Below are 14,780 nucleotides of genomic sequence, written 5' to 3'. Positions count from 1 at the left end.
AGCTGGCTTGTAATGCAGATCAATGCCAGCAGCGAGGATTCAATTCCCGTACTGGCCACCCCGAACAGGTGCCGGAATGTGGCGACTAGGGGCTTTTCACAGCAACTTCATTGAAGCCTACTTGTGACAATAAACGATTATTATTATTATTATTACTGTCCGTGAGGTTTGCATCCTGGATTTTTGAATGAATTGAGTAATTGAATGGATGGGGCCCAGGAGCTGCACTGGGCACTGGAGCAGCTTCCCCTGGATCACCTGAGAAACACCTGCAACCAGCCGCCGGACGTGACGTAGCGCCAAGTCAGCTGACTGCAGGGGGGCGGAAGTGCGTCACCGGCAAGATGGATCGCAAGGACAGAGCGGTGCTGAACGCGGCTCCGGTCGCCGACTTCAGGGGGTGAGCGGATGGGGCCGAGAGAGAGAGCGAGCGAACGCGGGGCTCCCTTCCGGGTCTTGCGGCCTTTCGGTGGAAAGTCAAATAAAAGAAACAACAACCGGTCGAGCCGCTGAGAGGCGCCTCCCCGCTGAGGCAGGATCTCCCTCCCCCATCCCGGTCCGTGCTGCCGCTGGGCCCCGCACACTGGTTCCGGGCCACTCTCTCTCATTCGGCGGGTGAGGCGAAGGTGGGCTTGTCCCCGGAAAAGGGACCCCAGCTTTGCATTTCCCAACGTGTCAGCTGAAGCCTCGCAGCGAGGGGAAATGAAAGCCCTCGTTGAGGACAGCGACTTTGACCATTGACTTTCTCCCCGCCCTGGATTGTCCTCACATGTCGCTGGGACTCCTGATTCACAAATGCTGGAGCAGACACTCCGTCAGCTAAAGCCAGAGCTTCCAAATTCTGGGAATCGGCAACCAACCCAGATGGCAAAAACATCACAAAAATAGACTTGTACAGACGTTTCGTTACAGAAACAGCCCAGTCACACTGCCCTACACTGATCTCTCCTGATTAGTGTAATCACCCTCCTTGTTTCCAATATATTTATTTTTTTCAATATTGCCTAATATTTTGCTGATAGTCTTCAATTTATGCAGTTTGGTGACTGTTTCGACTGGCCAGATATGATCCATTGCAATCCTGAACATTTCTAACTGAAATTCTGTGGGCTAGTTGGACATAAACTTCATAGAGTAATCATAGAATTTACAGTGCAGAAGGAAGCCATTCGGCCCAACGAGTCTGCATCGGCCCTTGAAAGAGCACCCTACTTAGGTCCATGCCTGGGTTCCGTTACCTAAAGCTCTATAACCCAAGAAGCTGTCTTGTGTGATAAGAATATTCTGCTTATGAACTAGACAAAAATACTGCAAACATCAGCATAATGTTCAATCAGTTTGCTTTTTTGAGGCGATTGTTTGAAAGGCTTTGTGTATGAACATTAAAGATAGGAGCAGTAGTAGGCCACTCAATCCCTCGAGACTGCTCCATCAATCAATGAGATGATGACTGATCTGTTTGCATTCAGTTCCACATTTCCTATCTACTTTGACAGCCTTTGATTCCCTTGCCTCACAATAATCTATCTCCCTCTTCCACTGCCTTCTGAGGCAGAGTTCCAAAGTTGCACAATTCTCAGAGAAAAAGTACATTTCCTCATCTCTGTCCTAAAAGGGCAACCCCTCATTTTAAAACAGCGCCCCCCCCAATTCCAGACTTACCCACAAGGGGAAACATCCTTTCCACATCCACCTTGATGAGGCCGTTACGAACTTCTTCAATCAAGTCACCCCTCACTCTTCTAAACTCCAGTGTAAACTAGTTCCCCCTCATTCCAGCAATCAAACTTGTAAACCACCTCTGAACTGCCTGCAACATATTTACACCCCTCCTTAAATAAGGAGACCAGAGCTGCACACAATATTCGAAGTGTGGTCTCACCAATACCCTCTATTAATGACATCCGTACTTTTATGTTCAATTCCTCTTAATAAAGGAGAGCATTCCAGTCGCCTTCTTGATTACTTGCTGTACCTGAATACTAACGTTTTGTGACTGGTGCATGAGAATACCTAGATACCGCTGCACCTTGGAATTCTGCAGCAATTTTTCGTTTAAGTAATCTGCTTTTTTTATTCTTGCCAATGTGAACAACTTCATCGTATACTTCATCTGGTAAATTTTGCCCCCTCAGTCAACCTATTTATACCCATCTGCAAACTCTGATGTTCTTCACAGCATTCTTTCCTACACGTGGTCGTTTTATCATGCACTATTTTAAAACGTATTTTTGAGCTGTAGGAAATACCAGCCAGGTCACATTTGTTGCCCTGAAGAAGTGGTGGTTTGTTAGGTAGGGAATTCTAGACTTTTGACCTGGCGGTGTCTGTGGAAACAGCAATATATTCCCAAGTTAGTATGGTGTGTGGCATGAAAGGGAAGATAGTTAAGTGTTGCACCTATATTACTACCATTGTGACTTGATTCTTAATGTTATCTGAAGTGGTTGAGTAAGCCATTCGGTTGTGAAGTAGGTAAGTAATAATAAAGAAAACAAATTAATCTTCAATGTGTCATAATAGGGAAATATTAGGAACTTAGATCCAGAAATGAGGTCCAAGATGTAACAGCCATTTTAGGGGTTAAACAGACTGAGGTAACAGACTGAGGTAAAAGACTGCTAGCAGCAGAGACAGAGAGATACACCCACAGCCTGCGTTACCTTGTCCCATTCGGGCCTAACCTCCTTCGTGGGAATACACAGGATGCCCTGGTTCAGCCAGGAAGATCCACTCAACATCCATTGTCATTCAGGGCAACTCTTTTTGACCAGCCATTCTCCGATCATTTGTCAGTCAATGAAGGTTGATTGCATTTCAATGGCATAGCTCTTCTTTTGTAGAAACGGGAGTGGGAAATCAGACAGCTAAGATAACGATAATGGTTTCAAGTCTGGCCACCTCCAGGGGAGAGCTTTTGTTTGGGGGTGGTGGGTTTCTCTCTTGGAGAGAAAGAGGAAGAAAGAAGGTTGTTCTGAAGTGTGACAGTGAGAAGGCTGTGGACATCGACCAGAGAGGCCATGAATGTTGCCACTGAGGCAGGCTTTGGAAAAGGGTTCTGAACAAATGTCAGTAACAGAAGAAAAATTGTTTAGTTAAATGCAAGTATTGCTTTTGCCTGTTTAAGTGGAAGGAGAGCTGCATGTTCACAAGTGTTTAATGGGAACGAGTGTGTTAAAGTTAAGAAACCGCATGCAATCAGCTAGTGTTGGAGCTGAAGTAAATGCTTAAATAATAAATGCTTATAAAATAATCAAGCCCTATTTTTTTTAAATTATCACTTCTGGAAAGAATCGATTTTTCCACACCACATTAAAACTCAACAAAATAATGGTCCAGTTCCTTAGCCACTGTTGAGAGCTGACCACACGTCCGTAACAAATGGCAAGACTTTAAATGGAGTAAACGCCTATGAAATTCAGTATTGAACCTTTGTTTCAATTCTTATCTGTTACATGTGAAATGTTAGGTAAAGGCCACTGCTTTAACTGACAAAAGTAGTTTATCAGTAAAGTGTAAAAATAGCTTTGCTCATTTACACAGTATTATGTAGCACAGACGTTTACATCATCTTTTCCTCTGATTCAAAGGTTAATCTGCTATTTGCAATGAGTTCAGTGTGGCAGAGCACACACACACTGCTCTAACACTGTTAAGAAACTTAAAATTCCTCTCCTCATTCGGCCTAGCAATTTTAAATTGGTCCTTCATCATTCTCTGCCCAATGAGATCCATCCCTATTCGCCATCAAAATTTAAAAACTTATTAATTCTATTTTGAAAACTTGTTAACTTTCAGCTTGGAGTCTCTGTTCAGTGCGAGAAAGTTTACCACAGAAAGAGGTCACTTGTGTGCGCGGGAGCTGAAAAATAAGCCACCGAGCGTAATCCTACTTTCCAACATTTATCCCTCAGGTTATGATACTTGAAGTGCTCGCCCAACCACCTTTTAAATGAGCTGAAGGTTTCTACCTCAACAACTTTTTCGTACAGTGAATTTCAGACTCCCATATCCCTCTGGATAATCAAGGATTTTCCTCATCTTCCCTCTAATTTACCGACCAATCACAATTCTATGCCCCCTAATCATTGACCTCTCTGCTTCCTATCACTCTATCCAGGCCGCTCGCGATTTTAATCATCTCGATTAAATCAACCCACAACCTCCTCCGTTCCAAGGAGGACGACCCCAGCCTAACCGATCTTTCCTATAGCTGCAATTTTCCATTCCTGGCAAGCTAAATCTCCACTGTACCCTCTCTAATACAATAGTCCCAGTATCTCGGGTCTAACCTCACAACTCGTTTTCTCTCGCATTGTACTTCCATTTAGCCTTGTGCGCTGTATTTTATTTTATGACTGTATGGTAACTCGCGCTTTTACGGACATTTCTGTTCCTACACATCTTCAGTCTCTTTTCCCCTCAAAGCGCTTTACTTCATAACTTTGTCAGCCCGTTTCCAATTCTGCCAGCGGGCTCATAACCCCAAGATCATTTTGCTTATATGTCCCATGACCTGGTGACTTATGTAGGTTGAATTCTAACTTGTTAAAAACAAATTCAGTTACATTTATCTCTAACTGTACTATTCTGTACACGTGGAACTGTATCATCGTTCCTTCACTGTCGCCGGGTCAAAATTCTGGAACCCCTCCTTAACAGCACTGCGGGTGTCTGTACATCTTGGGTACTGCAGCAAGAAAGCCCCTCACCACCACTTCTCAAGGGCAATTATGTTGGCCTGGCCAGGGAAGTTCACATTCCATAAATGAAATAGAAGGAGAAAAACCTCCTAGCTTGTCACTCATATGGTAAACAATCCTTTAATTATTACTCTTATCCTTATCCTCTGCAAGTTAGTGCCTCTTTGTTTAACAAAAAGTTGCCATTTAGAGGATGCTTTTTCACAAGCACTGAACATCTGAAGTAAGTTTTGAAGTTTAGTCACTGTTGTAATGTCAGCAACGTACTGAGGTTGTCATGCTCATAACGAGGAATGCGATCTTTTCAGAATAAGATGGCACAAAACTGTTTTTGCTTGCGTTGATATCTGTAGGTTCATTCCATTAAGTCCGAGGCCTTTCCTGCTATGTCTGGATATAACTAGTAGAAATGTTGCTAAAATGCGGCTTGTTTTAAATGGCCTTGTTTACATTAATCACCAGGGCTTCTGTTAACGCTGTTTTTGATCTTTTTCAGAAATGATGGCTCATTGTTAGCAGTGCTGAAGACTCTTCTATTTTTCACATTCCTAATGATCACTTTACCAATTGGGTTATATTTTGGGACAAAGTCTTATGTGTTTGAAGGTAATTCCATCTTAATATTTATTTTTTCTGTAAAGATTTGTTCCGTTCACCTGATTTGGAGATGAATGGACTGCGAAACAAAAGCCTCCATAAAAGCTGGAGATTACACTCCAGTCTCTGTCCCTGAGCTGCTGGTTAGCAGTAATAGTTAATGGGACAAGAACTTTATGCTGCTTTTATCACTTGCTTTCAAAGCAAAGGAATGTTGCCAGACTATCACTGAAGAGATTCTATAAACAGGAGTCAGTGTGCAGTATGTTTATCTGTGTCACTACAAAGGTGAATGTACATCAGTAGCTTACAAATGTGCAAAAATGTATTGTGGGTGATTGGCTATAAATTTCCCTAGTATGGTTATGAATGTCATTTTGGTGGTGGAGAGATTGTTAGGTAGAGATGAGTTTACATAACTAACCCGTTAACCTGATTCATGTCACCAGTGTGAAAATATGTTTGGGGAAGCAAAATCAGCTGCCCAGATCTTAAACTCTTGAATTCTTTCCTTAAATCTCCCCATTCCCCTCTCCTCTGAATGATGAGAAATATTAAGGAGTGTGTTAAAGATCATGCTAGAATGCACAGTCAAGTCCCACCTTATCTTTAACTCATATTGTCACCTTGAACCACCCATTTCTTCCTCCACGATAACCTTGAATTAGAAGTTATTTGATCGCTGAGATTGAGGCCATTTTTTCAGCTGCTTTTCTCCCTCCCTCAAGCCTACCAGGTGGTATTCCCTCTAATGCTCTGTATGGTAGAACAGTGGTTAGCACTGTTGCTGCACAGCACCAGGGTCCCGGGGATCGATTCCCAGCTTGAGTGACTGCCTGTGTGGAGTCTCCCCGTGTTTGCGTGGGTTTCCTCCAGGTGCTCCGGTTTCCTCCCACAAGTCCTGAAAGACGTGCTTGTTAGGACATTGAATTCTCCCTCAGTGTACCCAAACAGGCGCCGGATTGTTTTGACTAGGGGAGTTTCACAGTGACTTCATTGCAGTGTTATTGTAAGCCTACTTGTGACACTAATAAAGATTATAGTTTACCCCTGCACTTGCATGATTCTAACCGATCACCTGCCATGGGGAGGCAGTGGTGTAGTGGTATTGTTGCTGGACTAATAATCCAGAGACACAGAGTCATGTCCCGGGTTCAAATCTCGCCACATCATTATAATTCAAATGATGACCATGACGCACGGTAGCATTATGGATAGCACAATCGCTTCACAGCTCCAGGGTCCCAGGTTCGATTCCGGCTTGGGTCACTGTCTGTGCGGAGTCTGCACATCCTCCCCGTGTGTGCGTGGGTTTCCTCCGGGTGCTCCGGTTTCCTCTCACAGTCCAAAGATGTGCGGGTTAGGTGGATTGGCCATGATAAATTGCCCTTAGTGTCCAAAATTGCCCTTAGTGTTGGGTGGGGTTACTGAGTTATGGGGATAGGGTGGAGGTGTTGACCTTGGGTAGGGGGTAGGGTGCCCTTTCCAAGAGCCAGTGCAGTCTCGATGGGCCGAATGGCCTCCTTCTGCACTGTAAATTCTATGTAAAAATTGTCGTAAAAACCCATCTGGTTTACTAATGTCCTTATCTGGTCTGGCTGACATGTAACTCCAGTCCCACAGCAGTGTGGTTAATTCTTAAATGCCATCAGGGATGAGTAATAAATGCTGGCCCAGCCAGCGATGCTCACATCACATGGGCGAATTTTAAAAAGTGCTCGCTGAGACCTACTTTCTGCCCCAACCACCCTATTCTGGGGCTGGTTTAGCTCACTCAGCTAAATCGCTGGCTTTTAAAGCAGGCCAGCAGCACGGTTCGATTCCCATACCAGCCTCCCCGGACAGGCGCCGGAATGTGGCGACTAGGGGCTTTTCACAGTAACTTCATTGAAGCCTACTTGTGACAATAAGCGATTTTCATTTTTCATTTCATTTCATTCTCACCAAACTGTTGGCCACCCAACTTGCCTTCCTGATCCCCATATTACCTGATGGTTTCCTTTCCTCAAAGGGAAGGGAATGGAGTCGCTGGATTGCGACCAGTGATTTACCACCCATTTGGCTTGGTGTGCATGAGAATCTGAAACAATGTTCCTTCATGACCGACAAAGATTTGCCTAGCATGCAGGAATCGCACATTTAATACAATTGCAGGTGGTCCAGTTTGCAAACATTTTTTGGACTTCAATAAAGTGCACTAATGAACTGAGATGCTACAAAGTGGTTGGTTTTTCATGCTCAGCAAACTTGCTAATCCATAAAACCATGACTGAAGAAGCACACGCAGGGGGGGTTACCAACAATCCCTGATCTTCATGTTATCGTAAAGGGGCGAGAGCTGCTGAATTTGCATCCACATCTCATTATTACAAATGTGTTCCAATTATCCAGCAACATTACAAAGGGTTTGCATAATATTGAAGCTGTAGGCAGTGCTGTTACTCCCTGTCAACTATTTTGCCACCTGGAGTTCTCTACTTCCTAGTTAGAAATTTAAGTCCAGTTGCATTGCTTCAGTAGCTCTGGTTTCCAACATTCTCTGCTATTTCTACACCATTTTCATTAGCAGATAAAACAACTCACCCGTTTACAGCTATTCCAGTTGTGATTTATGCAACTAAAACATAAAAGCTTAGGTCTTACCGTGAGGATTGTTTTTCTCAGAATGCTGCCCCGGCAACCTCTGCATCCATCTGAGAAGGCAGAGGTTGGCTCTGTTTTAATTTCTGCTCTGAAAGATAGCATCTGTGACAGTGCAACATTTCCTCAGTACTGCAGTGTAGTGTCCATCTAAATTACATTTTCAAGCCTCTGGAGTGGGTCTTGAACCCGTGCCTTTAACTTGGGCAAAAGGGCTACCTGTTGAGGCACAGCTGACTTCTTTATAATGTTGGGAAAATGTATTGAATGAATCACAGAATTCACTCCCATTGCAAGACAATTTTCAAATGTTTGGGAAATGTTCCCAGGTTGACAGAGTCTACAGTTTAAAAAAAATCTTCATTCAGACCACTGCTGTTTACCACATCAAGTAAACGGATTTCCTCAAATAATAAAAATCAGGTGAGAATTATTTTTTAATCCCCATCCCCTGCTTTTTGATATCGACCCGTGATTATTTTCTTATAGGATTTTACTTCGCTGTCCGCAGTCTAAAACCAAACAATGTTTAGATTGAAACATAGCGCACTCGTATTGTTTCTGTGTACGCCCTTTAATTTTACCCTTTTTCCCTTCTCAGCTACACTTGGGATGTCAAACAGAGACAGCTACTTCTATGCTGCCATTGTGGCTGTGGTGGCCGTTCACATTGTGCTGGCCTTGTTTGTATACGTGGCGTGGAATGAAGGTTCAAGGCAGTGGCGCGATGGCAAGCAGGATTAAATGCAGCTTTGTTTGAGTGGGGCAGGCTGCTGCCATTCAAATGTCAATCCTTGGGGTTACGGTTGAAATGAGGCGACAGAAGGTTGGCTGAAGGCAGATCATGAAACCCACAAAGATTCTTTTAGGATCGGAAACATTGGTGCAAAGTGACGAAAAATGGAAGTTGCAGTATGGTCGAAGCTAGCTGCGAATGAAAGACTATACACATGCACTTTAAATGTACACTTTACATTTACTAACAATGTAACACTTGCGGCTTGAGATATGGCTCATCGAACATTAGAATACATTTACTTAGTACATTTGTACACATTTATATGCTACTATAAACTAATCTGTTTCAAGTAGCAGTAAGGAATTCTCAGAATTCTAGTTTTCGAAGAGCCTAGATTTAGAAAATTCATCTTGCTGCAGTATATGTATATATACGTGAAAGTGTTAATTTGTATGATGATATTCTGTGCAGGTGTCTGCTTGTGTCTGGATCTATCATTGCAGTGCAAGTTATGTTCTTAATTATGGATTCTGGTGAGGTAATTAATATTGTTACCTGAAATCCAGCAGATCACACATTTTTTTGCATATTTTTAATAAGGATTGTATGTGTGAAAAAACAGTTTAATGTTCAATCTTACTTGCATCTGAAATTGTTTTGGAACGGTAAGACTCCCTGTTCCCAACATTTCTTTCTTTATTCTAATCTCAGGCATCTGGTAAAATGTTAAATGCATTTAGAAGAATCTGCCTTCTGAAAATGCTCTCCTTCCCTGAGGAATCTAATGTATTATGTTTGTTTTTCTGGCTCCTCTAGACTCTACGGTCTTTCAGAAAGGTTCAACCAAGACTGCATTGTATAAGGAAAGTTAAGGATATGCAATATGGCATTGGAATTCTGTCATTTGGTCATATCTCTGGGTGGCACAGTGGTTATCACTGCTACCTTCCCAGGGAGCCGGATTCAATTCTGGCCTTGGGTGACTGTGTGGAGTTTGCACTTTCTCCCCATGTCTGCGTGGGTTTCCTCCGGGTGCTCCGGTTTCCTCCCACAGTCCAAAGATGTGCAGGTTAGGTGGATTGACCATGCTAAATTGCCCCTTAGTGTCCAAAAGGTTAGTTGGGGTTGCAGGGTTACGGGCATGGGGTGGTGGACTGGTCTTAAGTAGGGTGCTCTTTCCAAGGGCCGGTGCAGACTCGATGGGCTGAATGACCCTTCTGCACACTAGGGGATTCTAAAATTCTATGATTAACCTCAAAGACAAGAAATTGCTGTTGGCTAAGTGTGAGCACCAAAATTACGAGCTTAAAACCTAAACTGCACTGTTGAAACCTTTTAAAGTCAGTAATCAAAATGTTGTTGGACTGTAGGACTAGTAATATTTTCCACCAAGTTCACCCAGTGCAATTGACCAGACTTCTTCCCCTTTAGAAGATTGTGTCCCCTTTAAAATGGATGTATTGAAGAATTCCTGCTGACCATTTTTAATGTTTGTTCTAATGTGAAAGTTTCAGTCGAAATGAACAAAACTTAAGACACCATGAAGCACATCATTCAATGTAGAACTGAAGATGTACAGTTAAAATGGGAACTGTGTTGAACCAGACCAGAATGATCCACACTGTCATTTAAAAACTATTCCTTTTGAATTTGTAAGAGCATCTCAGAAATATTCAGGATCAGAATTAAGAACTATGTAGGGTATATTGAAATTCTGAGTTGGCGCAGTAAGGGGTAGCCCATATTATTCTTTTCCAAGCACTTTGCTAAACCTCCCAGCCTAAGAGGTAGATTGCTAATCATTAATTGAGGTATTATTGTAATTTGGGAAATATCGAGCAGAGGATGTCAGCAAAAGATTTACTGTACAAACTGATGATTGTGTCATTTCCTCAAGATTGAACCTGTTTTGATTTAAATCTGAAAAATGCGTTGTAAGCTGCCTTTTGTTCAATGTAAGTAATGAAACAAATGATCTACTGTAATGTGGCAAAATTATTTGGAATTTGTACTGTCCTTATTTCTGAAATTCTAGAGTATACTTCGATATTGTAGAATTCGATCAAGACCCGGCTGGTTTGTTTAAATATGATTATGATTTCTGGTTGTTGACTTACTCCAGTTTATAGACTAAGGAAAAACTAACTTAGTGCTTTATCACAAGCAACAGGCTCTTTTGGATGGTAATTTTTTTTGTAAGTAAACGCGTCAAGCTTTCCACACAAGTTGCCATAGCCAATTAGATACATGATGAGTCAAATGCTTTTTGATGATTGCTTTGGGTGAAGAATGTTGGCCAGAACATTTTGGAGAATTTTGCTTGTTGCTTACTCCCATGGCATCTTGTATGTTCACCATATAAAAGCAAATTACTGCGGATGCTGGAACCTGAAACAAAAGAGAAAACGCTGGAAAATCTCAACCGGTCTGGCAGCATCTGTAGGGAGAGAAAAGAGCTATCGTTTAGAGTCCGATGACTCTTTGTCAAAGAGTCGAAACGTTAGCTCTTTTCTCTCCCTTCAGATGCTGTCAGACCTGCTGAGGTTTTCCAGCGTTTACTCTTTCGTGTATGTTCACCATGGCAGGCAGATGAAATGTTGCTTTGTTGCCTCTGAAGGATGATAATCGGTAACATTTCCAGTCTGCCAATTGTTGGTTGAATTACTTTTTCTGCCAAAAGTTTAGAACTGAATCATTTCAACAAACTTTTTGATGATAGAGAATGTTAATCTGGAGATGACGAGGTGATATTAAAGGTCAAACCTTTAAACACTTCGTGCCCCACACCCAATCGATTAAGATCATCAGCAATGTTGGACAATGTGGAACATTTTCCATATATTGGGAACCACTTCTCAACAAAGACATAGACAATGACAAATCATCGTCACCTCCTATCAGCTGAGCCTTCAGGCAACTGAGGAAGGAGAACCAGAATCTCAAACCCGAGACTGAGGACATGGTGTACTGGGCAGCAGTGATTCCTATGCACCTATGTGCATCGAAGACTTGGATGACCTACTTCAGGCGCCAAAAAATATTAGAAGTGCGACCTCCAAATCTGGTGGCAAGAAAGGCAGTCCAACCTCGGTGCCGTCTCCCACGTCAATGTACTCAGCATCGAGATGCTGATCACTCAAAACCAGTTCTGCTGGGCAGGACCTGTTGGTATACCTGACACCGGACTGTTGGTGGAGCTGCTCTCCTCCGAGCTCAGGAGAGTTCCAGCAGGACAACAGAAATGTCCTCTAAATATCTCTGAAGGGCTCAAACATACCTGCTGACTCAATGGCCTGGTGGCACAGTGGTTAGGCACTACTGCCTCTGCGCCTGTGACCTGGGTTCAATTCCGGCCTTGGGTGACTGTGGAGTTTGCATGTTCTTCCTGTGTCTGTGGGTTTCCTCCGGGTGCTCCGGATTTCTCCCACAGTCCAAAGATATACGCAGGTTAAATGGATGCTAAATTTCCCCCTCGTGTCCAAGGATGTGCAGGTTAGGTTAGCGGGGTGGGTTGGCTAAGGTAGAATGTTCTTTCAGAGGGTTGGTGCCGACTCGATGGACTGAATGGCCTCTTTCTGAACTGTTGTGATTCTATGGGAAACCCTGCCTTGCGACTGATCAAAATGTATAAGCTCATTTGGGAATCCACCGAACACAAGACGCTTCAGGAGGAGGCAACATTGAGTCTTAGAGAGGGGACAAACTTTCAGACAATCCATCTATCCAACTCTTCCAAGCACTAGATAAAAGCAAATTACTGTGGATGCTGGAATCTGAAACCAAAAGAGAAAAATCTGGAAAATCTCAGCAGGTCTGGCAGCATTTGGAGTGCTCTTCTCTCCCACACCTTTTATTTTCTCTGCGGACTGCCATTAGCACACTATTCCCTTGGTTTCTGTGACTATGAGTCATTTTTCATTCCCTCACCCCACGGTATAAATATCTCCCATTTTCTATGTCCTTTAGCTTTGAGAAAGGGTTATCTTGACCCGAAACGTTAGCTCTCTTCTCCCTACAGATACTGCCAGAGCTGAGTTTTTCCAGCATTTTCTCTTTTGCCTTCCAAGCAATACCTGTTACATTTAGCAGAGTCTGAAGATCACACATTGGACTTATCAACCATCTCTGAGCATGTCAAGCCAGAGTCGAAGCAATTCATACTCTAACGTAAGGGAGTGCCCAACATAAGTGTTTGAAAATGGAATAAACAACGAGTACTGTTGACTTTGATTGCCACTTGCACTCGTTTCCAGCCTTACGTCTTTTGGTAAGATGCTGATACAGTGAAGCTTCAGGAGGAGACGGGTAACGCAAACAGCAACACGCTGATTGTGTGTGCGCAGTTACCAAGAGTTGCTATCTGATTTTAACAATGAGTGCTAATAGCATCGCCTATTTATAACACAAAATCCAGGCCATTGGAGGAGGGTTTTGAATGTTTCTTAAAAGGGGGGAAGAAAATTTTATTGTTCTGTTACATCTGAAAAACGCTATTTGATTAATCATTGAAGTGCATTCCCCTGAGGTTCCACAGTGAGGATTGAGGTGAAGGAATAGCTGAATTGTTATTCGTGTTGGTGACTGAGAGTCGAGTGTTGTGAAACAGTGCAGTGCCATACTAAGATGTGCCATTAGAATTCAGCAAAAAAGTTTTGTTTGGCAGATGTCTAAGATGGTAAGATGCTGCAGAATTTGACTACAAATCTTCCAATGATAGATTGCAGTAATGATCTTTGCAGTAACAATAATAATAATCTTTATTGTCACAAGTTCACTGTAATGAAGTTACTGTGAAAATCCCCGCGTCGCCACACTCCAGTGCCTGTTCGGGTACACTGAGGGAGAATTTAGAACGTCCAATTCACCTTGCAGCATGTCTTTCGGGACTTGTGGGAGGAAACCCACACTGAAATGGGGAGAACATGCAGACTCCACACAGGCAGTTACCCAAGCCGGGAATCGAACCTGGGACCCTGGAGTTGTGAAGCAACTGCTACCCACTGCTACCATGCTGCACAAAGTCTCCAACTGACCATGTTTGTGTAAGAAAACCGAATAAATGACAGTGACGCAACTGCAACAAGATCAGTTGTATTACAGGGTAATTAAATACCTACATTTGGGTGAGATAGATATTCGTGTCCCAATCTAAAGAATTCGCATCTGACATCTTCCTGTCAATCAGGTTTTTGGTCTTAATTGATGAGCTTCATGTGACTCGAGTTCCACTAGATGGAGCACTAGGCAGTTAAAAGATGTTCATGATGTTTTAATGTGCTGTGTAAAATCAAAATGAAATAATTTTGTATTTAGAAACTTTCTGTAATAGTTACAAATGAACAATATTTAATATTTGGTCGTGTAGCTTTTTAAATGCAAATTCTCCCAAATGGTGTGCTGACACTAATCATACCATTCTACTATTAAAAAAAACAGGGTTAGGGTGGCTAGTAAATGTTCTTTTTTTGTCTTTATTCACTCGTTGGATGTGGGTATTCCTGGCTAGGCTAGTATGATTACCCAACCTACTTGCCCTTGAGAAGGTGGTGGTGAGTTGCCTTCTTGAACCACTGCAGTCACTGTGGTGTAGGGATACCCATTGTGCTGTTAGAGATATAGTTCCAGGATATTGACCCAGTGACAGTGAAGGTACGCGATATATTTCCAAATCAGGATGGTGAGGGGCTTGGAGGGGAACAATGTAGGTGGTGGTGCTCCCAGGTATCTGATGCTTTTGGCCTAGGTGGCAGCAGTTGTAACTGAGTAAGTGGCTGTCCCAATGATTGTATTTGATTTTGACACCACAGCAACTTGCTTTAATGTAGTGCCTTCAATGACATAGTGTCCCAAAGCACTTTGAGTCATGGCCATCATGTCTGCGCTGGTCATAAACAACCACCTATTATAATCCCATTTTCCAGCACTTGACCCCATAGCCTTGAACATGGGGTACATGCATCACAAGTGCACATCTAAATGCTTTAATGTGAGGGTCTCTCCTCCACCACCTTTTCAGGCAATGAGTTCTAGATTCCCACCCCCCACTGGGTGACAAATATTTCCCCATCTCCTCTAAACCTCCTGCTCCTTACCTTAGAACA

At 42.9% G+C, this 14,780-nt stretch overlaps 1 protein-coding gene across 1 annotated transcript; it reads left to right on the top strand.

Moving 5' to 3' along the window:
* The first annotated feature begins 296 nt into the window (after positions 1 to 296).
* Positions 297 to 10,743, top strand: vma21 (vacuolar ATPase assembly factor VMA21). Its single transcript, XM_038775412.1, has 3 exons — positions 297 to 400; positions 5,200 to 5,309; positions 8,542 to 10,743. Exons 1-3 carry the CDS (start codon positions 345 to 347, stop codon positions 8,682 to 8,684), a joined length of 309 nt encoding a protein of 102 aa, XP_038631340.1. The 5' UTR covers positions 297 to 344; the 3' UTR covers positions 8,685 to 10,743.
* Positions 10,744 to 14,780: the final 4,037 nt, after the last annotated feature.

Source organism: Scyliorhinus canicula, chromosome 17 (genome assembly GCF_902713615.1).
Source record: "Scyliorhinus canicula chromosome 17, sScyCan1.1, whole genome shotgun sequence".
Lineage (NCBI taxonomy): Eukaryota > Metazoa > Chordata > Chondrichthyes > Carcharhiniformes > Scyliorhinidae > Scyliorhinus > Scyliorhinus canicula.
Note: the sequence above shows the minus strand (reverse complement) of the source record. Positions and strands in the feature narration are given on the sequence as shown.

What these genes read in the sequence shown, in the direction of transcription:
- vma21 (XM_038775412.1), top strand. Translation starts at nt 345, where the DNA reads ATGGATCGCAAGGACAGAGCGGTGCTGAACGCGGCTCCGGTCGCCGAC. An exon ending in CCGGTCGCCGACTTCAGGGG is followed by an intron (nt 401 to 5,199) that starts GTGAGCGGATGG and finishes GATCTTTTTCAG; the next exon opens with AAATGATGGCTCATTGTTAG. An exon ending in AAAGTCTTATGTGTTTGAAG is followed by an intron (nt 5,310 to 8,541) that starts GTAATTCCATCT and finishes TTCCCTTCTCAG; the next exon opens with CTACACTTGGGATGTCAAAC.